This window comes from Thunnus albacares, chromosome 11 (assembly GCF_914725855.1).
Source record: "Thunnus albacares chromosome 11, fThuAlb1.1, whole genome shotgun sequence".
Classification (NCBI taxonomy): Eukaryota; Metazoa; Chordata; class Actinopteri; order Scombriformes; family Scombridae; genus Thunnus; species Thunnus albacares.
The window spans coordinates 11,293,404-11,321,227 of record NC_058116.1 but is presented as its reverse complement, the minus strand read 5'-3'; the positions used below and the strand labels follow the sequence as shown (position 1 = coordinate 11,321,227).

Below are 27,824 nucleotides of genomic sequence, written 5' to 3'. Positions count from 1 at the left end.
GGACACGAACAGGTGAACTGTTTGATATTACCTCGTACCTGCTGGTTATTATCACACACTCTGACAAAGCAGATTCACCTCTAAAACAACAGTCTCTGTGGTTCAAATCAGGATGTCTTCACACTGCCTGCTTCCCTACAGTAGACAGTCGATGAAGCTGTCTGGGGTTTTCTTCTGGTGTGTGTGTGTGTGTGTGTGTGTGTGTGTGTGTGTGTGTGTGTGTGTGCTGTCTGGTTTAGAGCGCGGTTGTCCTCATACGGCCCGGCACACGATGCACTACGGCCGCGACGCAGAGGATCGTGCAGGGGAGCCAGCAGCGTGACGACGGCAGGCTGTGCACATGGTGGTCCCCTAAGACATGCAATAATAATCTGTAAGTAGCCTATAAGGGGGAAAAATTATGCACATTTCAGCTCAGAGAATTGATTAAATTATTATGGTACGTGAAATAAGATCAGATGAATAATGAGCCAACATCAGAAAAGACCAGAAACATGATGCAACCCCAGTCACAAAGTCTCCACGTTGTCTCTAACAGCTTGTCAGCGACTGATTTGTAATTTGACATGTGACCTATCTGCTTTCTGAGGGCATGAAAAGGTTGTATTGATATACTTGACCGCCCCCTTTCAAATATATTGGCTTTTGTTTACACCTTCCTATATGGCATAAAGTAGGTCACAGTCTAGAGGAAAGATACAAATATCTACTCAGGCTCTGGATTAGTTTCCACAGAATCAAAAAAAGAAAGCAGGATGCTACCTAAGGCTTGGTCCTGAAGAGTCCCCTTATTGGTTGTTCTCTGTTGCTATGGTAACCAGACATCGGATGCTGAGGTTTCATGCGTGACTTCTGTGTAGGTGCAGCTGGAAGTGGTGGCAGTGATGGAGAGTCTGAAAGTATGTGTGTACCAGGTATTACTCATGTTGTGGGGACATAAATCTGTACACAGAGTCCCCACAATGAGACTCCCTTTTTGGGGACAAAGAACAAGTCCCCATAACGTAAATCATTACATTTTAGATTGAGAAGTTTAGGGTAAGTCTCCAGGAAATGAATGTAATGAATGTAACACATGGTTGATTAAAAAAGTGCCTTGTCAACAACATTATGATCAATATAATGAAATAAAAAAGAAATAAAAAGACTGATGCTCTGTGGCTTTTCATCAGAATTGATGGGTGAGTATTAAAGTTGGACACTAGTTACATATGTACTGTATGTGTGTGCGTGTATATGTGTGTGTATATACGATGGTAAAAGTAAAAGTCTGAATGGGAAAGTGGTCTCAGACTTTTGGACCCTACTGTATTTTGTTTATTAAAGAGATGGATCCTCCCCTTGTTGTGTATATGTGTCCCAATTTACATTACATTAACATTACTCATCTACAATTGTGGACATTATTGCTCTGAGAGTCAGCCTTAAAAGCTCTGTGATTCGTCCTAAGTAATAACAAAATGTAGAATTAAAATCTTTAACTATAATATTTAACTTCCTGTGTGTGCTGATCGTGAGAGAGTTCTCTTTGTTTCAGGTGCTGAATGAAATAATTTTAATTTAACATACTGTTTTATTTGGTAGAATGTGTTCCTGTCCGCTACTACTTATTTTTTTCCCTGCACAGTGATTTCATTGTGTCCTGCAGTATTGTAGGTATAAAGAGGCATGTTACAATATGTTATACTCTTATTTGAATGAGTGAATATTGCAATGTGAAGGTGGTTTAAATTAGCCAAACTTCTAAACAATAGCTATTTAGATATGTCATTGTTTCCAGCCTCAGGAGAAAAAGTTTTGCATAGTACAAGTGGTGAAGACCAGGCTCACTGCAGGCACTGGAGGACATGGGATCACTTCTTATTTGGGGTCTCCTTGTCCATCTTGTTCACAAATGAATATTATACAAACGTGACAGTAGGCAGTGTACACCTATATTTGTAAAATGTCACCCTTTCATGAGGTAAAACACCTTTTTTAGTCTGATAGCTGGCATCCAGGTGGTTTTGAGAGAGTTTTAAACATTTCATTTCAACATCCACAGAGGACTTGTAATCCTTCAGTTGTTGTTGAGGTTAAAATTATAAAAAATAAAAATGACCAAAATTGGACATATAAGGTTTTCACCTTGATAGCGATGCTACGTTTCCTGTGCCACTCATCATGCTCTATAGAACTACGTCTTCATCTCGGGATGTGTCTTCTCTTAGTCTATGCTGCCTGGTATGAAATGCACTATAATACAAGCTGGAAATGAAAAAGCAAACAATAAAACTCTTCAAGGGATCTTCAAGAGGATTTCTGACCTCTTTAACTTCTTTCAACTTCAATCACACAATCCCACACTCAAAGCAAGGACAAAAACACAAAATGGGACCTGGAATGTTGGCAACTAGACCCACACAATTAATTCTCTTGTATTTTTCTCTTTTTTTCTAAAAACAGATAATCCATCAAATATTGCACAGTAAAAACACATAAAAGTAAAAATATTAGAGATCTAAAAATTAAGTCATTAAAAACTTCCTTAGAAAAAGATGCAGACAAGCTTTCAACTTCGGAGAAAGTGGTACATGATTGGTCAGTTCAGCATCGTCTCCTGTTTTGGCCCCAGTGAAACAGCACGCTGGATCATGATTGTTTCCAAAGTATGAAAAAGGCTTGTGTGAGTCATATTTCTGTCACAATGGGACATTTGGCAAATGATAACTTCAAATCCACAGTGCACTCAACTCTCCAGTTTAATCCAATGGTGGATGAGGAAGAAGGTGCATGTTGTTCATCTATGAGAAGTCCAAAGATTGCTTCATTTTCTCTGATAAAATGACCATACAAGCAGGGTCGTGGTTTAGAAGGCTTTGCACACAGTAAGACCTGGAAGCCAAAACCCCACCATCCTATAAGGATGACAGATGTCAGACTCCAAAGGATTTCATCCATCTGCATTTCACGCAGCACAGTAGGTATCAGTGCTATCCTGTCAGCTGCGTAGAGATGATCCAGGGCTTCGTCTCTTCTAAGTGAGGCCTGGAGATCTAGTTGATGTTTAGTTAAGTTTGGCACTAATGCGTATCCACTGGAGAGCCTGTCTGGTGTACTGGACTGCATGAGCAATGCTACTGTGAAGCGTCAGTGGCCCAGACAAAGTATTCAAGTAGTTGAAGAACTCTATTGAGAAAGAAAGACAGTGCACTTAAAACTTGTTTGCCAGCAGTGTTCAAGCAGATATACATTTGATAAACGTCATTTAATTGTGGCTCTGAGAACCCTCACACTTCCTTACCTTTACTCTCCTTCGATAGGTTGTCTGCCACCTCCCAGTACTCATAACTGTACAGGACACTGTTAGTAATGTTCAGGTGATTTGCTGCCATCTGGTGGATACGTTGGGGAATGCTTATGAGAGAGGGGGAGGTGTTGCCCCCATGTGAACCCCGTCTGAGGTGTTTGGCATTGGGTGAAAGTGAAGAAGGGGGTCCTCCGATATCCCTGGGAATGGAAACACGTACAACAAAGCAATGGCAATCAATTCAGTTTCAGTGGCTGGAATGCATGCAAGTGATTAAACAAAAAGCCTATAATACAAAGTTATTATCCACCTACTTCCCAGTGTCATTCCAACCGGGTGGTGTTGTAGGCACTTTGGGAGAACTCTGTAATGATACCAAAAGCAAAGCTAAAAGTCATCCAAATCCAGATGTTTACATTCAACCAAACACTTTCCAGAAATTGAAAAAAAAGTCTTATCAGATTTTTGTAACCATGTCTCTATGTACATGCAAAATCAGGCTTGTTGTTTCTTGATATACCTTAAAGTAGTCCAGCAGTACTTTGGAGTATTTCAGTGCGTGGTCCTTCTTTAAACGAAACATCTGCCAGTAAAGGAGGGCAAGGCATCGGAAACTGTGGACACACACAAACCCAAGTAAAAGAGACTCAGACGTACCACAAATCATCCTCAAAATGCAGGTCCTTCAGCGTGATGATAGATGTGGCATAAACAAAGGAGATGACATACGCACCACAGAACCGCCAGCTGTTTGTCTTCCTGTCTGGCCCCAGGGCCGGAGTGGCTCTTTAGCCTCATTGCGTACCTTAAGACACAGGACTATTAACAATGGAGCTGCAGTTCATGTAGATGTACATGTGTGGGTGTATGGGTGTGTTTTCCGTGTGCTTTGAATGTGTAATTCACCTTATAAGCTCCACTGTCTCTGAGTACATGGTATAGGGAGACTTTGCCTCGAGTGGCCCTTCCTCCATTGCTTTCCCGCATTCCATGAAAGAGAGAGCAGCGTCTACGTAATTCACAGCCTTCCCCAGCTTGTCCACCTGGAGAAAAGACATCCAACATAGGCAAAGATGGGAGACAATAATGGAAAAATAGTAAAGATTAAATAAATACTCAATTTTGGAAATATGCTTGTTTAATGTCTTTAACAAGTGGAAGTTTATTTCAACTAAGTATCTTCAGTAAAGTTTGTCCAGGATCCAAAGCCTGATAAAGTTTTACTAAAGTTCTTTGAGAAATTTAAAATGTTGTACAAAGTGAAGAGGTTGTGATATGTTGCACAACAAGCTAGTGAAGCTCTGTAAACAGAACCGTGTTCCTGTATGCACAGTGGTGTCTGCCAGAACTACACTCCAGAGACTGAAAACGTGAATGCTCTTATTCCTCCTTGGAGCCATTTCTAAAGAAAATCACGTGTCCAAACTCTTTGTGGAACATGTCAGCCAGTGCAACAGTGCTGCCCACTGAGGTATTTTTAATAGTTTTTGGACAACGGAGGCCTATGACACAGAGGAATACGATAAATCAGGCTTTGGATACACACACAATACAATAATCAGTAGATCAATTCATTGTTGGTTTGGCTCTGCACATGAGATTTGCTGACAATAAGACAAATATAGAAAATCAGCAGCCATATCCTTTAAAACAAAAACTGGACACGGGGAAACAGCTAACCTATGTCTGTCAAAGGTGCCTTCTAACAACTTTGTTGCACCACTCTCCTCTTGTTCTCCTCTCAGTGTATGTTAAGTCCACTGCCCTAGCCTATGGCAGGCCAGGGCTGTAGACAGCACAGTCTGTGGAAACATTATGCTGGTTTCACCCCAGGCTAATTTTTTATAATTCCGAGCAGGCAGCAGACATCTTTACTGTCAAGAAAATACTTTTTATAGATACAACCCGCTTTATTTTGAGTTGGGAACATGTGACTGAATCACAGAGTAACCTCCGGAGTCAAATGCTGTATATGAATACAGTTTTGTTTGCTTGCTTATGAATGAGATTAAACTGATATCAAAGTCTCATGTAAGCAAACAATTGTGTTTCCGCCAAATCTCAATTTTCTGTCACTAATGACATTTTTTGTCACTCAAAGATCACAGACTCACCATTGCATCTGCACGGTGCTTCATCCGTTTGGCTTCATGTAAGTAGTACTCAGCATGGTGGTGGCTAAAAGGACGAACAGAAACACAGAAGAAGAAAGAGCAGCACAGTCAGTGTTTGATGTCATCAGCATGTCATAATACCCATATGTCTGTTTATCTATCCAACAACAAACAGTGTGGGCTGTGCAGTGATGCACTGTCTGATGCACTATGTATGATTACTCACGTTTCATGGTTTGGCATTGTCCCCCTGTGTCCTGCAGGGCCCCAGGACTCAGACGGTGGCTGGGGCTGTCCTGACACCTTCACACATTCCACTTCCATCTTAGGCTGAGTGTACAGGTCAAAAAGAGCCGAAATAAACCAAAAGGCGGCAAGTAAAGGGGTTGGGATGGTTTAAACGCATATCTTTTGGTATTACCTTTACAGAAGAATCTCTGTTCTTGTCTTTGTTCTTGTGAGTGTTGACATGATGCACATCAGTATTCTTTGTTTTGGAAGGCGGCTTGGTGGACTCGGGGCTGACGGACAGTGGAGACAGGGGTGACAGTGGCCTTTTGCTGTCCAAGTACTCCTCCAAGTACCTGGAAGCACAAACAGACATAAACATTCAAACAGAAATACACATATTTGTGCTTACGGTATGATTGTGTGTCTGTGAAGAAAACGAACAGTGTGTATGGTGTTTTCTTACCCATTGTGTGTGGTCACAGTTGAAAAGTTGTTCTCAGTTGCATGAAATGAAGACTCTGTGTGGCCTGAGAGGTCATTTGTACAAGGAATACTCCTCTTGCTTTCTCTGTGTGACACACCATTCTCCGGCTGCTTATACATACACACACAAACAAAACATAAATGCATGGTTTGTACAAACTACACATCACATTTAAAAGAGAAGAAAAGTAAATATTCATTTTGTCTACCTTGCGTTTCCTTTTGCCATCCTTCGTCACAGTGTCCGGCGTGAACAGGTGTTTCATAGCCTCTCTTTGCTTGTCCTTGCTGGACGAAGAAGAGGGTTTTTTAACAGGGGAATTGGTAGTGCTGTCTGGGACCCTTTTAAGGAGACAGAGGTCTATCTGCACCACCAGATTTCTCAGCCCACGCTGGGAGGACGCTGTGGACTTTTCACCTCGCCCAAATGGGACCAGGGTGTAAAGTTTCGGCCTCCCCTCACTTTGCTGTCCCTCACTTGGATTTCCTGAAGTGGGTCCCTTAGGGTGCACTGCCTTCGGTTTGTTGGCGTCAGGTCTGCCTGGGCCTCGTTGGCCTCTCTTGGTGAGTCTCTTGTGGGAGGTAGAGTCTGCAGGAACTTTGGTGATTTGGGCTGGATATTCAGATTCTGAATCTGAAGAGGAAGAGGCAGAGGATGAGGAGGATGGTGTATGAGGAGTAGAGGTACGTGAAGGTGGAGGTGAAGGGTCTGGGTGTGACTCTTTCTCTTCACTTCTCCCTCCCTTTTTTGTCCTGCCTGGGTGTTGTGAGTTGTCTTGAAGGCGGTGTCGCTCGACGCTGGTAGGCAGTCTCTGTTTGGCCTGGACTGTTTGCCATTCGCGTCTATGTTGCTGGTCCCTACTCCTCCTGTTTTCCCCTCTTTCTGTCTCCTCTCTCCTCCTCTGCCTCTCTTTTGCTCCCTCCTCCTCCTCCTCTTCCTCGTCCTCTTCTGTTGAACTCTGGATCCAGGGACGTCTCAGTAGCTGCTCCTCCGCCAGCCTCCTGTCTTCCTTTCTCTCCTGTTTCCCTTGTTGGGTTTCTCTATGTCTGTCCTCTTTTCTCTCGTGTTTTCTCCCCTCTGCTTGGGTGAGATGAGCTTCTCTATGGTCCGCCTCCCGTTCCTTGGACTGAGGTTTCTTCTGTGATGTTTTGCTATGATTAACATGCACAGGAGTTGGGGCTGTAGCCCTAGGTTTTAGGCTAGGACTGGCTCTAGAGTTCGACCCAGTAATAGAATTACTGGCAGCTTTAGAGGTAGATTGGGGATTAGAACTGTGACCAGCGTTGGTTTCACGACTAGTGGGAGTTAAATGCTTTGCTCTTGTGGGGCTATGTTGTGACCTAGGTTGAACTAAAGGCCGGGACTTTTGTTTGGAGTTGCTCGAATTGAAATTTTGTTCAAAATGTGATGTGTGTTTGGCTTTGGGAGCCTCAGCAAGTTGTTTAGAGCTTGGATGAATATTAGGCTTGGGTCTAGATTTGTGGCTGTGATTATCATTAGAGTTCAAAACTGCAGAGGCCTTGGATTTGTTTTGGCTTTTGTCTTGTTCTTGTGTGGGTCTAGACTTGGGCCTGTGAGGATGAGGTGGCTGAGGATGAGTACTATTCGTGGGCTTGCTCTTGGCGTCGGTGTTAGGCAACTGGGCAAACCATGACCTAATTTTCTTCCTGTGGGGAGTACTTGTTAGACTAGGTTGTGTTTGGCTCAGCTGATGATGACGTTGAACCTCGGAGTAGTGATGAACCCTGGAGGGAGGTAAGATGGGACTTGGGCTTCTTGGAGGGTCTCTGGCCACAGGTATGGGGCTAGGGCTCCGGCTAGCTCTCGGGCTCCCACACGGACTGGGGCAAACACTTGGAATTGGACTGAGGATCAGACTGGGCCTTGGGCTAGGGCTGGGACTTGGACAGGTGCTGGGGAATGGGCTGGGGCTGGGGCAAAAGCTGTACCCTGGACTCGGTAAGGGGCTGTTGTTGTGGCTGTAATTAAACTGTGGGCTGGGAATGGGGCTTTGGCTAGGGCTGTATTCTTGATTGCTGTCCCAGCACCTAGCTGGAGACGGGGCTCGCTGGGTTTGTGGAGAGGGCAGGCGTCCTGGAATGCTCTGGGTGGGATAACACTCACTGATGGCAGATTTTTTCCGGGACTTCTGCAGCCACTTATCCAACTGCCACTGGGCAGCAGAGGGGTGATTGGTCTGAGGGAAGCACAGAGACACATGACAGGTATTAATCTATTACACTGCATTAATTTAAAATGAATATCAGAAAATTGTGAGAGCTTTACACTTACACATTCATTCATAAACGGTACTAGCTGAGAAATAGAGCTAAGCACATAGTACAGTGTTATATTTAACTATGTGAGGAATGACACATATCTCAAACAATTGTGCACATACCACAACATTTGCACATTCCAATACAACCACTTTAAATGCACTACATTCACTGCACATTACGGACACCTCACTGACTTAGCTGCTCTAAAAACTATTCAAACTCCAAATGGCAAACCTGGATTATGACTCATGTCTAAAAAATGTTAGTTCTATAAAATTCCAACATTCCAACAGCCTACTTACTATATGGTCTGACTCCTGTTGCTATAGTCCACATCTGTGCTTACAGTAGCTCAACCCCCATCCAATTACGCCAAATGACTCACTTAATGTTTGCTTAACAACTGGCCCTGTAACCATAAGAATCAGGAGAACACGAGAGAGAGAGAGAGAAGGAGGTTTTACTCAGATTGAAACAACGAAGAGGATACTCACGGCTGGAGAGCGAACTTCCTTCCTACTCCCTCTTTCTCTGTCTCACCTTCTAGTTTTCGCTCTTAGCTGACCAGAGCTAAATTAAACCTCCACTCCTCAAGTCAAACAGTGAACCCCCCGCCCCACATCCCTCGCCCTCTTTCCAGAGAAGACACTGCATCTCTTGTACCGTCTCGGCTGCCCTCCCTCCTTCTTTTCTGTCCCTCCCTCTCTCTCTCCCTCCTTCTTCCTACCTGGAACTCTGGATTTGCTGCTTCCACAAATCCAACCCCCGTCTCTTTCTTGGGAGACACTCAAACACTCCATGTAAATGAAAAACACATGGTGTACACCAACTACCACCCCCCACGCCCACCCCCACCCCCAAATACACACTCCACTCCCTCCTTCTCTATAGGGGCCCAATATAGTGCATGTTTAGTAATACAGTCTACAGGCCCTTCCATTCATAAAAGAGGAGCAGGTTTCCCCTTCATTCCCCACATAGCACAAGTCTCAAACCAACCCCCACAATGCCCCACTCCTCCAAGTGCCCATCATACCTACCATGCTCTACACCTCAGTGCTAAGTCACACATTCAATATTTATCTGAGATAATGAAATATAAGTAGTCCATATTCTCATCTGCACTCTTGTAATTAAAGAGAAGGTAAGTCTAATTGTAGATGTCAACATGGACTCTAGTCTTGATGACTTCCACCTCCTGAGGGCTTTCCTCTTTAAGACTCGGCCGGTTGACATGACACCCAGGCACTAATTCCCAAAGCTACCTCTTGCCCTCATCCCCCCACCCATCCTCCTCTCCAACTCACATGCATTCCTTATTCTTCTGTCCCTCCCCACACCTGCCGTCAACTGCCTCGAGGCCACCACTCCCTGTGGAGGATTCGCCCGGCAGGCATACAACCAGAGGGAGAGACAGACAAGCCAGACATGGACAGGGCAGACAGAAAGCAGAAGAAGAGGCTGTGGCTCAGCATTGGTACCTCCTTGTTGTCACACGGGGGCTGCGTGTTGGCAGGCGACGTAGGATCTGGGTGAGCTTCTGGGCTGGAGCTCCGGGAATGAAGGCTACTGCTGACCGACCCAGCAGTGGAGTCTGAGCCTGAAGAGTCCGAGCTGGAATGTCTCACCCGCCTGCCATGTGTGTGCGCTCGCTGCGCTGACAGGCTGTCAGTCAGCATACACACAAACACCAAAGAGGGGTCAGCATATGTACACAGCCAAGTGGAACACACACACACATACACACATAGTCAGACAAACTGTAGTTATTCACAGCACACACAGATAAACATTAGTGTACAGACAAACTAACACATGCAAAAACATTCAAAGCTCATATCCACAATATGCACAGAAGATATATGTATTTAATTACCTGTGTCCATCCCAGGTTGCTGACTCATCAGTTGCCTTCGGGGGCACAAAACAAAAAATACAGAAACTTATCATCCACAGCAGCAGCTCAGTGAACAACTTCTTATAGTGGATGTGTTACCTCTGCTGCTTGACATCTTATTATAATTAGTAGCAAAAAAGGAAACAATTATTAACTGATTGCCAATTGTGCCAACCTGCACGTGTGTGTGTGTGTGTGTGTGTGTGTGTGCACTTCACTTAACACTACCAGAAAAACAGGCATTTATCAGCATGAGTTGCCAAACACTACAGTCATAGTCTCTGTTTTGATTTCCCTTACACTTTCTCTTTCTCTCATGCTCTCTCCCACTGTCTGTCACTAAGATGTATTCAGCTGAGGCCAGAACTACTAATAAAGCGATGAAAGATGCGTAGAGGTCACCTACCCTTTGGGTGTCATCCTCATCACTGCTCAGCTGCAGGTCATCAGCAAGCATGCTGGGAACAAACAAATAGCCAGAAAATGACATCCTGTTGTACATTTAATCAATAGGACTTAGTTTGTCTTGACAGTGTCCTTTTTATCATTATCAACCACCACACTAAAATAACAAATAATGTATGATGATAGTGTAATTAGGCTTTTCATTTCACAAAACGTTGCCAGTCTCTTCTACAGTATGATTATTTTTATATAATCTTCTACACATTATACCAAAAGTTATATTTACACACCTAATCCACAAATCAAATATTGTAGGACACGGTTCATCTGGACCTCCGATAAAACTTGCTAACCACTTATATTTTAAAAACAAAGATGACTGAATTCTCAAAGCCGTAACTAATTTTGCATCTAAGCTATTAAAATGACCCACAAGGTAATAATAACCCAAAATCAACAATTCTGAAATAAACAGTGCCATTTTAATCAAACTCTCATGTCTTGTTTGGAATAAGATTCTCAATGGACTGTACTGCATTGATTGCTCTATTGTTTTTTCTTTTAAATAGGTTGCAAAAAGTACTCAATATTTGTGGAAAAATAAACTTCATCCAAATATTTTGCACAAACTGCTGTGTTACATAACAGAAGCTGTGTGATAATGTGAGACACACATTTGGGCTTACGCCACTGACCATATGTTTCACATTAAAAAGAGGATGTAAACAGTTAACAAACAGGAGCTCATCGGTCTCCACTGACAGCTTTCAAGAATGTCAACTGACCTTTGACCTCTCCTATGTTATGTAGCCTGAAACACTCAAACTGTTAGCTCTGCTGACTGACCGTATATTCCTGCCTCCTTTAACTCGTCATTAAAGCCTTTCCTTGTGGTTGCACAGAAGAGGATGTTCATGATTTGTCAATATTACAGAAGTTGCTTAGAAGTTTTGTGTTTGATTTTATTGTCTGTGTGTGTGCCACAGCCATAGCTCAGGTTTAATGATCTTCGGTGGATCATGTTTCCTCATGTCCACTTACGATTTGTGAGGCGCCACGTGAGGGTGACGGGTCATTCGTAGTGGAACATCCCCCCGACCTAATGGAGAGAGAAAGAAAGGAAACATATTAAAAAACAAACAAAAATAACATATTAATAGAGAACCACTTATAAATGATTGCACATATCACATGTAAACATATTAGTCAGTGAACACGTACTTTGCCTTTGTTGTGTAGTCAGCTGTTTTCCATCCTTGGGAAAGAGGGAGACCAAAAAATATGGAATAAAAATCTACATAATGAATAATCATCAAAGATAAAGAGCAAATGCACACACACACACATACCTTAAGGTTGTAGAGGATTCGTTGGGTCTGGTCACCCCCTAAGGCTTGCTGGGACGGCCAGGACTGAGTCATGTCCTGTATAACAGAAGGCGGGGTCAGAGGTGAATCGTGAGAGGTCACTGTGATTGATGGTCTTCACATACAGACACCACAGGTATCCTAAATCTGTCATTAGAACATATTTCACTCTTTCATTTAGAAGTAACGTATCTCTCCCGTTTCCACACATACAGCGGAGCGCAGAGAGCCTCACATGACAGCTGAGTCTTGTTATCAGCACTGTTCCTGCCCACCAAGGAGAGTGTATTTGCTTGGTGTGAATATGGATTAGTCTAGTATGTTACATGCTTGGTGTGTGAGTGTGTACTTTGCAGTGATGTCAAGATTTCTGTGACACCATTTTGTGTAGATCCTTTCCAGGTATTTCAAGTATATGCTAAATCTAATTTTTCAATGTATCAAAACTCTTTTTTTGTGTATTTGTATGTGGTTATGGTTACTCGGTGAGTAATAATTTAAAGACTCTAGCCCTGCAGAGCAGCTACTGTATTGCTATATAAACAGGTGAATGCAACAAATTACACTGAATGAGTTGGCATGATTTTGCATTCCAGGAGGTTAAATCTGAGTATCACTATACTGTAGAGCCGCTGAGCTTTTCAAAGGTGGCAATCTCAAAGGTGTGCAGTCAGTGAACCAGAACACAAGACACCTCATCAAAACATTTGTTGCTTGTAAGGCAGCCCTGGGGAGATGAACGTGGAAGACGGCAAGTAGCTCAGAACACAACAAGTAATCATCAGTCCCCAGTGGAACGGTTAAAATCATAGTACCGTTGTTGGGTACAAAAGCCAATTATGCAGCACATAATAGGGGTGGAAATTACAAATCACATTGCAGATTTGAATAGTTTGAACAATTAAATGCTTAAAGGAGCATACACCACAGTTAATGGTGTGAGCATTGCTCAGACAAAATAAGCAATTTTAGGACATCACTTCATGCTTGTGTAATTTGTGATGTACATTGTGATTATTTTTGACATTGTACAGTCTAAAAGATTTGTGGGTTGACAATAAAATAATCAATACATTACATTATGATAATTATTATTAGTTGTAACCACAATCACAATAAAAAAAAAAGTTTTTCAAGTCTTGAACACACTGTGCAACTGCAGCACAATTTAGTTGGCATGCACATAAACCAACACTTAAAGATCCCCTCCAGACATGTTTTACAAAGTATAGAAATAATCTGCTTTGAAAAATAATATGTGTCTGATATGGTTACCTTGTTGAAATCTTTAAAATTACATATTCTCCTTCTCCTCCATTAAAAAAAATCCAGAATCTATGAATATGCAAATATGTTTAATTTCAAAAGTTTAACTGCTGGACACAAGACTCTCAGTGTTTGTGAATTGGAGGCTTCAAGTTTCCACATCACACTTGTGTAAGTTGCATACTGGACTACAATTGGCTTCCAGGCTAGTTGTGATGTCACAAATCATGTTTGCAGGTACTTGTCTTAAAGGTGAGCACAGAGAAACTTCCCACTTTCTGCAGATTAATGTGAGAACAGCCTTCTCATGTCAAACTCTGCACAGTGAAGCTCAAACATCCAAGTGAAGTAACAATAAAACAAAACACATTTTTGAGTGGAGAGGGAGTTTAACAATCCTGTAAAGTTGATACCATTTCACCTATAGGTCGTGCCACAGCAACATGATCATTTTTATGGCCATAACTCTCTACCCATGAGTCTAACTCTCTTTTTTAGGGTTAGGGATAGGAGAGGATTTAGGTATTGTTCAAAAACCACGTCTGTCATCTTCCAATGAGCATGACTTTCTATTAAAATAACAAATTTAGCGGATTTGGCAGGCTTGGCAGAGGTATTCATGCTCTTAGTGCAGTATTTATCTAAAACATGATAAATGACTTCATATACTAATTACCAACAGGTAATTATTCCATATTTCAAATACATGCAGTTGATTACTGCTCACAGTTGAGTGACAGTGACTGCGTCTTTCTGTGCGTATGTGCACTTGTCACTGCTCGCTCTGAGCGAAGAGATGGAAGAGTCTGTGATGATTACAGATGATTATACACCTGGACTATTATGAAAATATGCCTCATTTCTTATTTGTTTTCTCTGCACGGCACTCAAGAGGAAACCTGCCACATGGAGAGAGCCCTGGATCCACAGTACACTGTCTTTGCTCCTGCTCTGATTATAATCTCTGCTGATTAGATTGCCTGCAGTCACACAGACAAACCAGGCCCTGTGGATGCTGACAAAATGGCCTGATATTGTACCGTTCATATACTAGTTCAGTGTGATCTCAGCTGTGTCATAATGTAGAAGCACAGGGGGCTGCTGTGTGTGTGTGTGTGTCTAAGCGTATGTATGTGTGTAACAATCACTGGGCGAGGGAGGGAATGAGGTTGCTTGACTGCTGAAACAGTGAGCAAGCTCTGGAAAAGGTCATGTTTTATCAGTGCTGATGTCTGAGGATGAGTGGTGGACTGAGTACAGGTCAAGATGTGTAGTAACAGAGAGGGAACTGTTGAGGTCTAACAGGAATGGAATAGTTCAACATTTTGGGATAAATGCTTTTTCAAATTAATTGAGAAGATTGATACTACTCCTAAAAGGGAGAGTGGTGTCAATCTTCTCATCTAACTGTTGGCAAAAGAGCAAATAAGCATATGTCCCAAAATGCCACACTATTTTTTTTAACTCTTATGGGAGAAGGTTCATTCCCAGTTTCATTCATTGCTTTCATAACATTTTTATGAACACTGACAGCTGACTCTAAAGGTTTTCTCTTCCTCTTCTCCTCCTCTCTTCCCATCCTCTACAGTAAGCCCTGGAGGGCATGTATTTCCTCTCTCTGCTCATCCTTTCACTTCATTATCTTTCCTCCCCAGTCACCAAGGACACAGCGCAAGCCCCCACTCTTTTCCTCCTCCAACAACAACAAGGCCTCCCAGGTGGAGCATTATGTGTTGCTATCTTCCTCCCATCCCACTCCATGTTCTGTATCTCTTTTCTTCTCTTTTGCTCCCTCTCTGTCCCACACAAGTGACAGGACGATGTGTAAAGATGATGTGTAGAAACCACAGGGCCACTGAGGATAGACTAAAATATCTGTGAGATGAGAGCTGAAAGGATTAGTCAATAAAATGATTATTGATATACCTGATTAATCGTTTATGACGTTTGTCAAGCAAAAACTCCAGACAGATCTGGTTCCACCTGTTCCAGTAGAAGGATTTGCTACTTTTCTCTGTTTTATATCATTGTAAACTGAACATCTTTGGGTTTTGGACTATTGGTCGGACAAAACAAGACATTTGAAGACAGAAAAAATAATCAACAGATTAATTGACAATGAAAATAACCGTTATTTACAGCCTTATGTGAAAAAGATGTAATCAAATGCGGATGCTTTAAAACATAGAAAACACCTACAAGAATAATGGATAATGGAGTAATTTACTTTGACTATTAATAATGATGAAAGAAAAAAAACACCATAAACACCATAAAAGTCAAAGTAATACAAAAATCAAAAGTAAGTCCTCACCTCCAGAATATCTTTGGCACAGCTGTTGTGTTGGCTTCTTGTTACCTGTGCGAACAGAAGGATAGAGGTGATGATGAATGAGGAGAGAGTCAAAAGGAAGTTGAGACTTTCAGGTAATAAAAGTGAGTTTTGTGACACCCCACGAGTCCGTTTGAGTTTGAGCATCAAAATTACGGTAAAATTCAGATTCAGTGTACACTTCATGCAAACTAAAAAGCAAATGTGCCTGTAGATGCGCATTCATACATAGAGTAGCTACATACACTCATTCATTTTTGCGCCACTGCTTGCTCAGTCACCATCACAAAGACACGTACACACACGTATACGCACACACTACAAAAAAACACCTACTGCACTCACGCTTCCCGCCTTTTTTGCAGTAATATACACAGCTCCATGCAGTATTTTCCTGAGACACTCACATGCACACCCGAATAGTAATGGTTTGAGTTGAGAGGAGCTTGATGCCCGTTAGTGACTCATATCTTAGAAATTACAGCTGCAGATGATCAGATGGATGCTAATTCTGTTGCAAGCAACTTTCTGTTTCCATTCATGTCAGGCAACCCCGTTCTCCCCCTACCGCATCTTTCTCTCCTTTTCACAATTCAAATTCATGGTATGTATACTGACTACCGTGTTGCTCAAGCATTAAAGTAACGGACCAGTTACTTTGCATTTCTCGCACTTCCCCAGCTGCGTGTAGGTGCTTCATTTGTGCACCAAGTGTTTCATTTTGAGTGTGAGTGAAATCAAACAATCTGCCAGTTGTAGATTGTAGCAAAAGATGTTTCACTCGGTTTCCTGTTTATAATTAGGCACAATAGTGTCATTATAGTTGTCTCCATTACTTTAAACTTTTCATCATTGTGAATTTCTGTATTTCTATGTGAACCTTATTTGCTGAACAAATACCATTAATACTGTCTTCCTACTTGGTTTTAGACATTTACTCTCCTTTATCTATTATATTCTATTTTCATTTCAGTGATTTGCTTCTTACTTCTACGTCCCACTTTGTCTTCTGTGCCATCTGTGCAGCATAAGTATGCACAGCAGAAAATGTGTGTGTAGTGCAGTGCGTGTGTGTGTGTATATGTGTGTGTGTGTGTGTGTGAGTGTGTGATACTGTCTCTTCTTGCATGCGTGACTCACTAAGGTCAGTGTCTGAGTGGCTGGACTCTCTGCCTGCGGAGGGAAAACAGTGTGTGTGTGAAAACTGTCTGATTATTACAGCCAAAAGGCAGTTATGAGGCTGTAGGCACCCGATGAAAAACATAAACACGGACAGCCAGTATTTTACTCTCCCTGTGGTGGTGCACAGGCAAAAAAGGCCGGCTTCCTCAGTTTACACTAACAGGCCCATTAGTATGAATATTATCATGTGCAATGTGTTTCACACTTTCATACCCACAACGATCACAGGCTACAGCTCTGGTGCAATACCCCGATGAATGAAACCCCATGGGGCTAAACAAACCACAACCCAACATAACACCTGCAACAAGCAGCATGCAAGCCAACTAGACTATTCACCACCTGTTACATTCTTAAAGTATCTGTTATTTACTGAAGTTTTAGGCTCCACTTATACTATATATACTTTCTACTGTACTTCCATTTATCCAAATGAGAATGCATTTAAAGCAATTTGATTAAACCTGCAAACTAAATAATTATGAGGAACAATGCCTCTGCAGGAATTATCCCCTTATTTTATTTAGGTATTTAGTTGAATAAAGGGTAATTCTTCATACAGATTACCTACAGCTTCTCTATGTACATATTTGTAATTTAAAATATTCCCTAATCTGTTGCAACAACATTTAAAGACTCACTCAAAAAACTACTGCCTCTGATCCATCTAGGCTTCATTTAAAATGATCACATAACTCATCATTCATTTTTTAAGTATACTCTATACAACCTCTCACCTGAGAATATGCGCATCGGAGCAAAAAAGAGATAATGGAAAGTTTCCCTTTGCCACCGAGAACAGTAGGCATGGTTCCGGGATGGTCAGTGCTCTCCTCCGGTGTCCATACCAGTGAGTACTCGCGTTACGAGCAGCGGATGTGGTGCTCCTCCGCTCCGTAAGCGCTGACAGACCGGCTCCTCCGCTGTGGGGCTGCTGCTGGAGAGTCTGTCTGTCACTGAGGGAGACAGTGGGCGATGTAGGCGGGCCGGGAACGTCAGAGATGACACACACGCAGCTCACGCACCGACTGAGATCACGACTCAGAGTGGCCCTGTGGATGCTCGACACCGCTGCTGTGTTTATACTCTGAAATGCGTGTTTAGGATGTCACTCGGAGCTGCTAAATATACTGGCTGTAGTAAAGCTTTAAGACCTTACAGGGGCGAAGCTAGGGCCTGACCCAGCACATTCAGTCCCCTAGGCAGTCTTCCCCTGCCCCTCCATCCCTCACCAATATGAGTAATGTTTTTACTCATATTGGAGGTGGGCACTGTAGGACCACATCTTATTACATTACATTAGCTTACATTAGTTTGCTTAGCAATGTTACTTGTTTGTCTTTATCCATTCCTTTTTTCCATATGTGCACGGGTTGTCTATTTAAAATCGAGTATCATGTACAGTTTTTTTTCTTCAAAACGATTAACTAAATTAAATTAAATTAAATTAAATCCTAATTTAGTTGGTCAGTGTTTGTGTGAGATAACGTTAACCTTTTGATAGGGTTGGTGTGAGGTAACAGTAACGTAGTGTTACCAGCTGACCTAAGCTAATGCTAACCTTATACCACACACAATGGCTATAGCTCGTTACACTACACCAAAACTACTCTAACATTGTTCAATTTGAATTTCATGACACAACAAAAATGATGCAAATTACTGTATAGCTGAACTTGTGCTTTATATGTTTATAAAGCACAAGTTCCTGATGACAGTTTTGACTGAATGGCAATAAGGTTTATGTTAGCTAATATCACACTCCCATGACCCCAGCACTGGCTAGCTTATGTTAGCTAGCTAGCAAGATTACATAATGCTAGCATGATTGATCCATTTGCTAAAATTGACAAAATCCATACTTAACATCAGAATTGCACACCTCCTTTTTTCTGGGTGCAATTTTGGTGCCCACCTCTATCTGGCACCCTAGGCAGCTGCCTATGTCACCTACAGGAAGTGCCCCCCTGGGCAAAGTTATGAGTTAATGAGCCCCTAAACTTGCATTAATTGATTTTATTTGGCCAGTTCAGGGCAACATAGCACACGGCAATCCAACAGACATGGGGTAACATAAGCATTCATTTGGAATTACATTTCTGGCCACCCAAAGAATGCAAATATCCTGTTAATTAAGAGATATGTTACTCTTTAAATGTAAAATGTGCCACTATTTTGGCTGTTTGATGATGGGCACGTAGTGTATAATGGGTTTATCAGAGGTTGTTTTTTTTCTGAAAACCTGGCCTATTACCATGTCTGGAAACAAGGTTGATGAGAGCTGAGAGAGTGAACCAAAACATTATAGTAGCCGCAAAACCAAACAATGTGACCTGAAAGATGTTAAAGTGATCCACACAGTCAGGTGATTGTTCTCTGTGGGTACATCACTATGAACACTCCAGTTATTTTATCCATTGTTAATATAGATGATCAGAGTACCTTTAAAAAAATGTGACATCCACAGAAATGTGTGGAAAAGATTAATCAAGTAAAAGCTAACATTTAATACTGGAACAGATTTTTTTCAAATGGAAAAAATATGTTGTAAAAAAAGGTTTACAAGGTGACAAGTTAGGTGCCGAAACTTAGAGTATCAGATATAAACAGACCAAATTAAACATACAACATTGTAATATGTCAATGGTAAGCCTTTCACTACATCTCAGCTAAGTCAAACACCTGGTAAGTCTTGTTATTAAGATATCTCTCAGGGTCATAAAAGAGACTTTTGTTCACAACTAAGTTTGATTTCCCAACCCAGCTAGATCTGTTATGTTACACAAACCCCACCTGATACAGAACATTTGCTGAGTTTTGCTCCCTATTGTAGTGCTTCCCAGTGAGGAAGGAGGAAGGAACCAACAGGGGACCCTGAAACGGTGACAATTTGTTTTCCAAAACAAATGTGTAAGTGGATCTTGGGTTGAGATTGTTTTGTTAACAGAAAGATAGACTTTATTTTACTTACTTACTTTCCTTTATAGTTTAGTTTAATTTACTCATAGAATTATATGCACTTTTATACTTTATATAAAGCTATAGCTGATATAACACAGTTCTGTGCCTGAAAGCATATTGTGTCAACAGACAAAATTAAACTTATTAGCACTTGCTGTAAGCTATATCCTCCTTTGTAGAGTTACAGAAAATGTATGTCTGATGTATGTCTAGTCCTTTCTACATCTTGGCATTGTGTACTTACCTAGTCCATCCATTATTCTGCTTAATGTATTCTGGCCTGCAAAGTGACTCTGGGTTGCATGGATTTTGCCTTGTCATGATAAAATATGACCTGTCTACCCAGCTCAGATGGCTTTGGGGGAAAGCTGAGAGAAGAGGGAGAGACAGACACAAAGAACTTGATACATTACGACTGAATTGATTTTAGGGACCTTGTAGGTGACACCACATTCCTTATAACCACCTATTACCCTCTGAAACAGCAGCATGTAATTTAAAAAGACAGAGCATGAGCTTTTTCATTTGATTGAATCTGGAATTTCATTTGGGCTACACACCCCCTGAAACCACAGTGTCCTTTATTTGTTTATGGCATCTGTCAAAGACTGAACACAGGGGGAGTCCCAGATATGTTTGTGTGTATACCCTGTAGTCCAGATGTACAGTAGAAACTCATATAATCTGCAAGGCACTGAGGAAAAAAACAACACTAGCAATGGAGATGTAGACAAACAGAAAACTCTATGCGCATGCCTGCATGTGCTTTTTCACGTGTTTGTATCTAAAAGACAATTTTCTGCTTTAAGAACGCCACACAGCAAGGTGCAGACCCATTTGAGCTTCAATGCAAGTCGATCAAAATTAAAGTACACAACTCTTCTCCAGTACACCATGCTTTATTTATAGCATTTATAGCTTTATATATAACGTTTTCAGCTATCTCACCTTCATCAGGGTGAATGTGTTTCTGAGAAACGTCCAAATGAAAGACATCAAAGGACACATGCAAAGACTTCTTCAGTTAATGCACCAATTGTTTGTGGGGGTGCATACTGTACAGTTTTGCTTGTGGCCTGTGTGTTTCCGTATTTCAAAGGGAAGTTTCATATACCCTGTATGTGTCTCTTTTTTGATAGTGTTTTGCATCGACCCACTGAAGTTGAGTGAAGCCATATACTCTCTTGAAAGATAAAAAAGTTCTTACATTTGACATATTTTGTCCTTTAGGGTGTTAACATTGTCAATAAATGAAGTCCTTGCTGGGTCAGGTTTTTTATTTGGATAGTGACAATTCTCAGATCTTAATAGTGGAATTAAAATAACTTATAGATTATAACAGGTAGTTTTATTCATTATAATAAATCCTAAGAAAGCAGTTAATGTCAAATAGTATTTAAAAATCAGTAAATATTGTTTGAAGTAAGAGGCCCTAGCTGAGGAGAGATATAGATGCAAACAAGGGTTATTGTGGTGAGCTGTGGCAGCACAATTTGAATATTTCTGTTTTCATGCACCAGTGTTGATGTGAGTAGAAACATGTTTGTACTAATGCAGGCCTACATGCTAGATAGATACTTTTCCAACTCCAAAGCTGCGCTGTAAGAGATGCAGGTACCAGTCCTGATCCATACCATCAGCCTGTATGGACACCAATTCCAACTGCAAAAATTTTTAGCCCCTTTGACCGACAAGTACGCTGGTGCATTTAAAAAGGCCATGAAAGTGGGGTTGAATTCTACTTGCAACTCTCATTTCCACTACATTAAGTATAACCATTAAGTGCCGGTTAGTGTGATGTTCTGGTGTGTGATATGTTAATTTATGTGGCTTTCCTCAGGCCTATATAGACTCACAGCATGTGGTCTTGATGTTGCAGAAGCTCTCTTTCTGTTTCCTATATATGCTCTCAAGAAGCAAAGAGAATAGAGAAACAGTAGCGTTTTCCTGCTGAAGAGAGTAGAAATGTAGGGATGAACTGGGAATGGAGGGATATGAAATGCCTGGGGCCAGTTTCCACAGCCACACAGTAGTACCCTTGGTTACAGACCCATGGCGACGGGACCTCAAAGGTGCAATGGCATCCCTCGACACTAGCCTGTTTAGAAAACGGCTGGCCTCAAGAGTCAGTTTTCCTGACAACACACTCACTCTCCCTTTCTCTATCTCTCTCACACATTCAGAGTCTAAACGAGGGAGATGGAGATAGAGAGGTGTTGGGAGATACTGAGTGGGCCTGAGCTAAGCTGTCTGTCCCTGCAGCTTGCTCTGGTAACCATGGAGATCAGGTGGGTATTCCAGATTCCTGCAGGTAGAGGAAAGGGCTATAATTTTGTACCACTTCCTCATAAAACACCTTTTATAAAGACTTTAGAAGCTGCATTTAATGGCTTTATTAATGATTAAATCATTCAGTAATGGTTTCAGTTATAAGCCATTAATAACAACAACTTTTCTGGTTGCCATGCTGTGAAAAATGTTGATAAACTATTGATTAATATTCAAGGGGGTGTCACTCTCTTCATCAATAATAAAGGGTCACATGTTTCTCACTTTCTAGTAAGTCAATGGCAAAAGTTGGTAAATCATCTTGAATTTAAATGTTAAAAAGTTATCAATTAAGACTTCTTACACCAGTGTATTAAATTGTAAATCGTAAGTAATGGCACATAACATATTTATAAAAGATGAATAAATGAATGATTATCATCATTATATTATTAATATTATTATAATTAATTTAACCTTTATAAAGAGTCCCTTCTTAGAGGGTGCATCAACCACTTCACTTTGACATCATTTTCAGAGCCTTAATATGAGCTACACATAAATAAAGACTGTGTACATGTTTGTATTTTCAACTTATGTAACTGAAGAATTCTTTAGATCATTAACAAGCATTTTAACATGCAAAGGTGCTTTTACATGTGTCTTTTAAGGACATTTCTTGGTATTGTCAGTGGTATTACTGTATTAACTTTGTAACTGCAGGCATCATTATCATAAAGTTGTTAGGGGTTATTAATAGGTACTAACTGGTTCCTTGATGACTTTGCAGTTTCCTCTGTTTGTGTAAAGCTGTAAACCACAGAAGTGTCTCGAGACCCTGATAGTAGCAACTTCCATGCATAACTGGGTGAGTAGATTATATCAGTAGTTCTCAAACTTTTTCATGTCAAGGACCCCTAAACTGACACAAATTAGATCACAGACCCTCATTTGATAAGATTTTGTCCCAGGATCCCCCATCTGATAAGATTTTTGCTTTTAGGTGTTTTATTACAGAAAGTGTATGAAACCAATGACCAAAATAGTCATACATTCTGTCACTGTGTTACATATGGATGGAGTTATAGTGAAAATAAATGAGTCCCCTTTTTGCTGGGGACCCCTGGAACCTCTTCAAGGACCCCTGGGGGTCCCCAGACCCCACTTTGAGAACCACTGGATTAGAGCAGATCAGTAGATACAGTGTGCAGAGGGCTCCACCCTGTGGCCAAAGTGAGAAGTGAAGCTGTACTCTGCAACACTGCGAGTTCCTGTATTATAGTGATATGTATTTAAATGGTTTATTTTTCTTTGGCCACAACATGCTCACAGACACATTATGCTCCTTTGAAAACAGCCTATGAACTCAGTGTTTCAGCTCATATATGGCTCGGTGGTCACAGTCCTGGGAATTGACATGTTCTGCTGTTCTTTTGGGTTTCCTCAGGTGCCCCCGGTTTATCCACATGGTCTGAAAACATGCAACTCAGGCTGAATAAAACTACTTCTAGTTGAGAAAGTGTTTGTCCCTGTGTGTAACTATTTAGGGTGTTTCACCCTGTGCAGGCTCCATAGCCGGTATAGGCTGAAATAGCAGTGAATAATATAATGCAGTAAGGACAGGGCTCTTGGGCAGTGGTTCCTCACCTTTTTATTGGTTGTGACACTTTAAGACAATGTAATGTGTACCTGTGACTCTACATCACAGGTTATGGCTTCAGTGTTGATGCATTTTTGTCCTCAGATTGTTTCATTTGAGGGATTTAGATTCAGGAAGATGTTCAAAAGAAGAAAAAGCAAAAATGAGAGGAAAAATACAACAAAGTAACCTACTGTTGCCCCTCAGATTTATCCTATTGGGAACCACTGTATCAATGAGGTATTTTCTGGTTAAAGTAGATCATCATGTCTGAAATCCAGCCGTTTTCATCAAATTATCCAACCCGTTTTTGTGTTACGACTATGTGCAATTTAAAGACAGTGACATTATTGAGACTGTTGCTTTATACCAGACTTTTCTGCTCTCCTGCTAACCCCCTTATGAATTGAGCCCTGTCCAAAACAGCACAGCTTACAGCAGATAACAACAGATAGCCTGTGGCGTGGTTATAATAAACGGATAAAAGCGCAGGATATGCAAAGCCACACAGAGAAAGCCTGTTCATGTCATGCTGAAGTGCCATTAACTACTGGTTGGACTGGCTTGTCCCTCTTGTGTGATGTCATCCAATGGATGAGTGGCTGGCGGCTGTGATGCGCATGTAGCCTATGCAGTCCGCTGCCTCAACGCATCACAACGAACCGCACTTGACAGCTTGCCAGGTTAGAGGGGGAAACACACACACACACACACACACACACACACACACACACACACACACACACACACACACACACACACACACACCATTCAAGGGAGGAAACCAGACCTGCTGATTTTTCCACCAGCACAGCCGTCATCCGCATCCACCCGAGGTCTCTCTCTCTCTTTCTCCTGCTCTCTCTCTCTCTCTCCCTCTCTCTCTCTCTCATCGACATCTCATGCATCATTTTTTGGGATTAATTATGCGTCTGTTCTTTAACGCACAGATGACAGCGTAACCGGGGCAGCAAGCTGTTAAGATACCCACACACACCGCCGCTTTGTTGAATAGGATCTGTTGTGATTGGACATGAATTCGGCGGAACAGACGGTTACATGGTTGATTACGCTCGGGGTGCTGGAATCGCCGAAGAAGACCATCTCGGATCCTGAAGCATTTCTGCAGACCTCCTTGAAAGATGGAGTGGTGTTGTGTAGACTGCTGGAGCGGCTCAGCCCGGGGTCCACGGAGAAAGTAAGGGCAATAACCCCCCCACCTCCCCTCTCACCCCTACCCCCGCTCTCCCCTCCGCATAAACCAACCGCCCGCCCCGTCGGCGTGTCTGTGTGCTGCCCAGATCCGTGAAACCGACGCGGTTTGTTGTCTGGCTTCTCTTTCTGCCCAGTGGTCCATGAGGCGATTTCTTTTGTAGGTCACGACAGCCAGGGTTATTGTCTGCGAAAACAGCCTATGCTATATGGTTGCACATGTCAGCATGTAAAAAAAAGAAAAGAAAGAAAGGCCGCTGCGTATTGATCTCTGAAATAGACAACATCACAGCAACAGGGAAATTGATTGATCAAAGAGGCTAGGCAGTATACAGTATATGCTTTATGCTCTTAATAATGGAGGCCTCGTCTGATATGTTTTAATGCATGGTCCAAACACTTAAAAGATCTGCGTTAGTATCGTTTGAAGCCCCTCTTTAAAATTCCTCTTTAATCCAGGGTGATGTGGTTTGTGTGCCAATGTATTTTAATACACAGTGCACACAGTCTATGATCAGCCAGGGGTGACTGGCTATCTGTACACAGACCACAGCTATAAGAGTGGGCCGCCATTGACTGCAAAGGCGCACACAGACACAGATGGACCCCCTCCCCTTTTAAAGCAACAGCGCAGTGTTTGTGTCTGTCAACGTATAGCAACAGCCAGCTGAGGCAGCTACCTAAGGGAGGCAATGTTTTCTCAAAAAAAAAGGCATCCCTGCAACTCCACATAGCGTGAGAAATGTGCCTGTTAAATGTCAGTGCTATTTAATTTTTGTGACATAATTTTTCACCATTTTGTTGATGACATGAGAGCATCTGATGGAGGATAAAGGCAGCCTCTCTAAAATACTTTATCTGCAATCATCTATCCTTAGGCATGTTTGAAAAGGGGGAAACAGTTGGGAGGTTGGTATCTGATATTCATATGTGACATATTCTGATAATATATTGCAGATCTAAACTCTGTTAAATCTGATCTGTCATCTCATTTAGGGAGGTTGTTCTTTAGAGATTATGTTCTTCACATAACTGCTAAGAAGATTTTCCTTAACTTGTAAACTGTTCTGACCTCAAGTCTTATGTCCTACCCAACAACAATATGCTCACATTATCAAACTAACTGTTGCAATGATAAAATAATCACTGATTTGATGCAGTTACAGGTATACAAACATATTGCTAATGTGTATCAAAAGGATGTGAAATGGCAAAAATGAAGCCATAAATCAAAATCTTTTTCCTCCCTGCTGGAAAGACACGATTCTGCAACTCTCAGGTCATAAGAACAATGGCCACGTCTGTGAAGACCCTGAAGCAACAAATGCTAATAGATCTGATGAGCCAAAAGTATAATTGAATATATAAACAAAATGGGTTAATACTTTTTATAGCCTGTTCAAAACTAGATTTTATTTATGATTTTTAAAAAATCCAATAGTGATATATTGGCCAGTATTCCTATTTTTTCACACTTAAATAAACATATAAACATTTTTTAAAATAAAGATCACTTAAATTTGGTTATTAAAAAATGTAAGTAAGATATGTACTGACAAAGACATTTTACAGTAAAAAAATAAACATGTCAATGGTGATGATAAATGATAAATTATGCAATGGAGGAGTGTTCCTAAATGACCTCAGACATATTTTTGGCATCTCTGTGCTGCAATTTCATATTAATTATTTGCCAACATAATATACTAACGTGGGATAAACAAACAAATACACCGGCTTGGCTGATTCATCAGTCACGCCCTAAGTACTACCACTATACTTCTACTACACTTCTAATAATTATATTTTACATTTTCCCAATGCCATGATTCTCATTTTTCTCTGTTAATTCCACTTTTCCTTGTTGTTTATGTAATAATGAATAGGCTATGTTTCTTTAGTCCCTGGGCAGTATCTGATGCATCATTGGTTAGCCATTTCCAGTTACTATCTGGCCTGGATGTGGTCCATGCCATTCCTGAGATGTGGCCCTCATTTGGTTCAGTAGCCACGCTCAGGTTCAGTCATTACTGTCAGTCCAGGCATTACTGTATGTGGGCCAGAAGAAAGTGGGAGATGTGGGCCACAACTGGGCCAGATGTCAGTTGCTATCTGGGTAGATGCCAGATCTATTAATATATACACTACAGATGATATACTGTATACAGTATATCATGGTTCTTTCAAAAGCATGCCTCTTTTCCTCCCTCACTTGCATCTATTCTTTCAAGAGAGGCAAGGTGAGGATATTGTTCATTTTTACATAATCTAAAAATGTCATGTATCAGTGACATTCTGTTTTTGTTGCACTAGCCCGCATGTGACATGCACACACCCTAGATTAATGTTTGTCCTGGACATACTCAGACAACATGACCTTTGAATTATCATAACACCAACAAGGAAGATGAGAAGTAAGAGAAAAATGAAATTGAGGAAAATGAGAAATGTGTAGAGAATGTGTGACATTATGAGTCAAATGGGGTAAATGCAAGTAAAATGTTTGAGGAAAATGGAAAATTTGAAAAGAATAAAAAGTATTAGGAAATGCTAGAAATAAGGAAAACCAAGGAGCTGAAAAAATGGCCCTGCAGTAAAAGGTAAATGGGAGACTAAGATATCTTTTCAACAGTTTTGAGGTGTATTACTTCATACTTTAGATATCCTATATGTCTCATAGACTATGTGACTTCATTTGTTGCTTCACAGACACTGGTCAGTGATTAATTTCAGGATTCTGTTTATACTTTATATATATATGCATTAAATAAATGCAGATTTTAGCTGGTTGCGGATATGTTGGTATCTGCATACTAGTTACCCCTCTGTGGATTATTAATATGATCTAATTTAATCTAAAATTGCAGTAAAGACATACCAAAGATAATTTACATT

The 27,824-nt window shown here is 41.2% G+C and overlaps 2 protein-coding genes across 8 annotated transcripts in view; one reads left to right on the top strand and one right to left on the bottom strand.

The window, feature by feature from the left end:
• Positions 1-1,905: 1,905 nt before the first annotated feature.
• On the bottom strand, positions 1,906-19,488 carry aff3 (AF4/FMR2 family, member 3). Of its 2 annotated transcripts, XM_044365883.1 has the most exons (20): positions 18,732-19,488; positions 17,587-17,805; positions 15,650-15,694; positions 12,052-12,126; positions 11,924-11,957; positions 11,744-11,801; positions 10,704-10,755; positions 10,277-10,311; positions 9,882-10,065; positions 6,327-8,315; positions 6,098-6,225; positions 5,825-5,987; positions 5,630-5,733; positions 5,404-5,467; positions 4,196-4,332; positions 4,023-4,094; positions 3,810-3,903; positions 3,604-3,653; positions 3,284-3,489; positions 1,906-3,168 (listed from the first exon to the last, which is right to left on the bottom strand). In XM_044365883.1, the coding sequence occupies exons 2-20, from the start codon at positions 17,656-17,658 to the stop codon at positions 3,047-3,049; spliced, it is 3,684 nt and encodes a 1,227-aa protein (XP_044221818.1). In that variant the 5' UTR covers positions 17,659-17,805; positions 18,732-19,488; the 3' UTR covers positions 1,906-3,046. The 2 variants fall into 2 exon arrangements, with proteins under 2 accessions (XP_044221818.1, XP_044221816.1); XM_044365881.1 differs by having other exon boundaries at positions 17,587-19,488.
• A 184-nt stretch (positions 19,489-19,672) lies between these two features.
• Positions 19,673-27,824, top strand: part of arhgef7a (Rho guanine nucleotide exchange factor (GEF) 7a) — a 32,872-nt gene continuing 24,720 nt past the window's right edge. For 2 of the 6 annotated variants that reach the window (XM_044365889.1, XM_044365888.1), the window contains exon 1: positions 24,496-24,915. In XM_044365889.1, coding sequence (XP_044221824.1) covers positions 24,751-24,915 — 165 coding nt within the window. In that variant the 5' untranslated portion in view covers positions 24,496-24,750. Of the gene's footprint in view, positions 19,760-21,993; positions 22,099-22,868; positions 22,947-24,381; positions 24,401-24,479; positions 24,916-27,824 lie in introns of those variants that run through there. The other 4 variants (XM_044365887.1, XM_044365886.1, XM_044365885.1 and 1 more) reach the window with 4 other exon arrangements.

Coding starts and splice junctions, on each gene's coding strand:
- aff3 (XM_044365881.1), bottom strand. CDS start 17,658: ATGCCTACTGTTCTCGGTGGCAAAGGGAAACTTTCCATTATCTCTTTT. Junction 12,127..15,649: donor GTGCCAAAGATATTCTGGAG/GTGAGGACTTAC, acceptor TCTGTTATACAG/GACATGACTCAGTCCTGGCC. Junction 5,734..5,824: donor ACAGAGATTCTTCTGTAAAG/GTAATACCAAAA, acceptor CTGTACACTCAG/CCTAAGATGGAAGTGGAATG.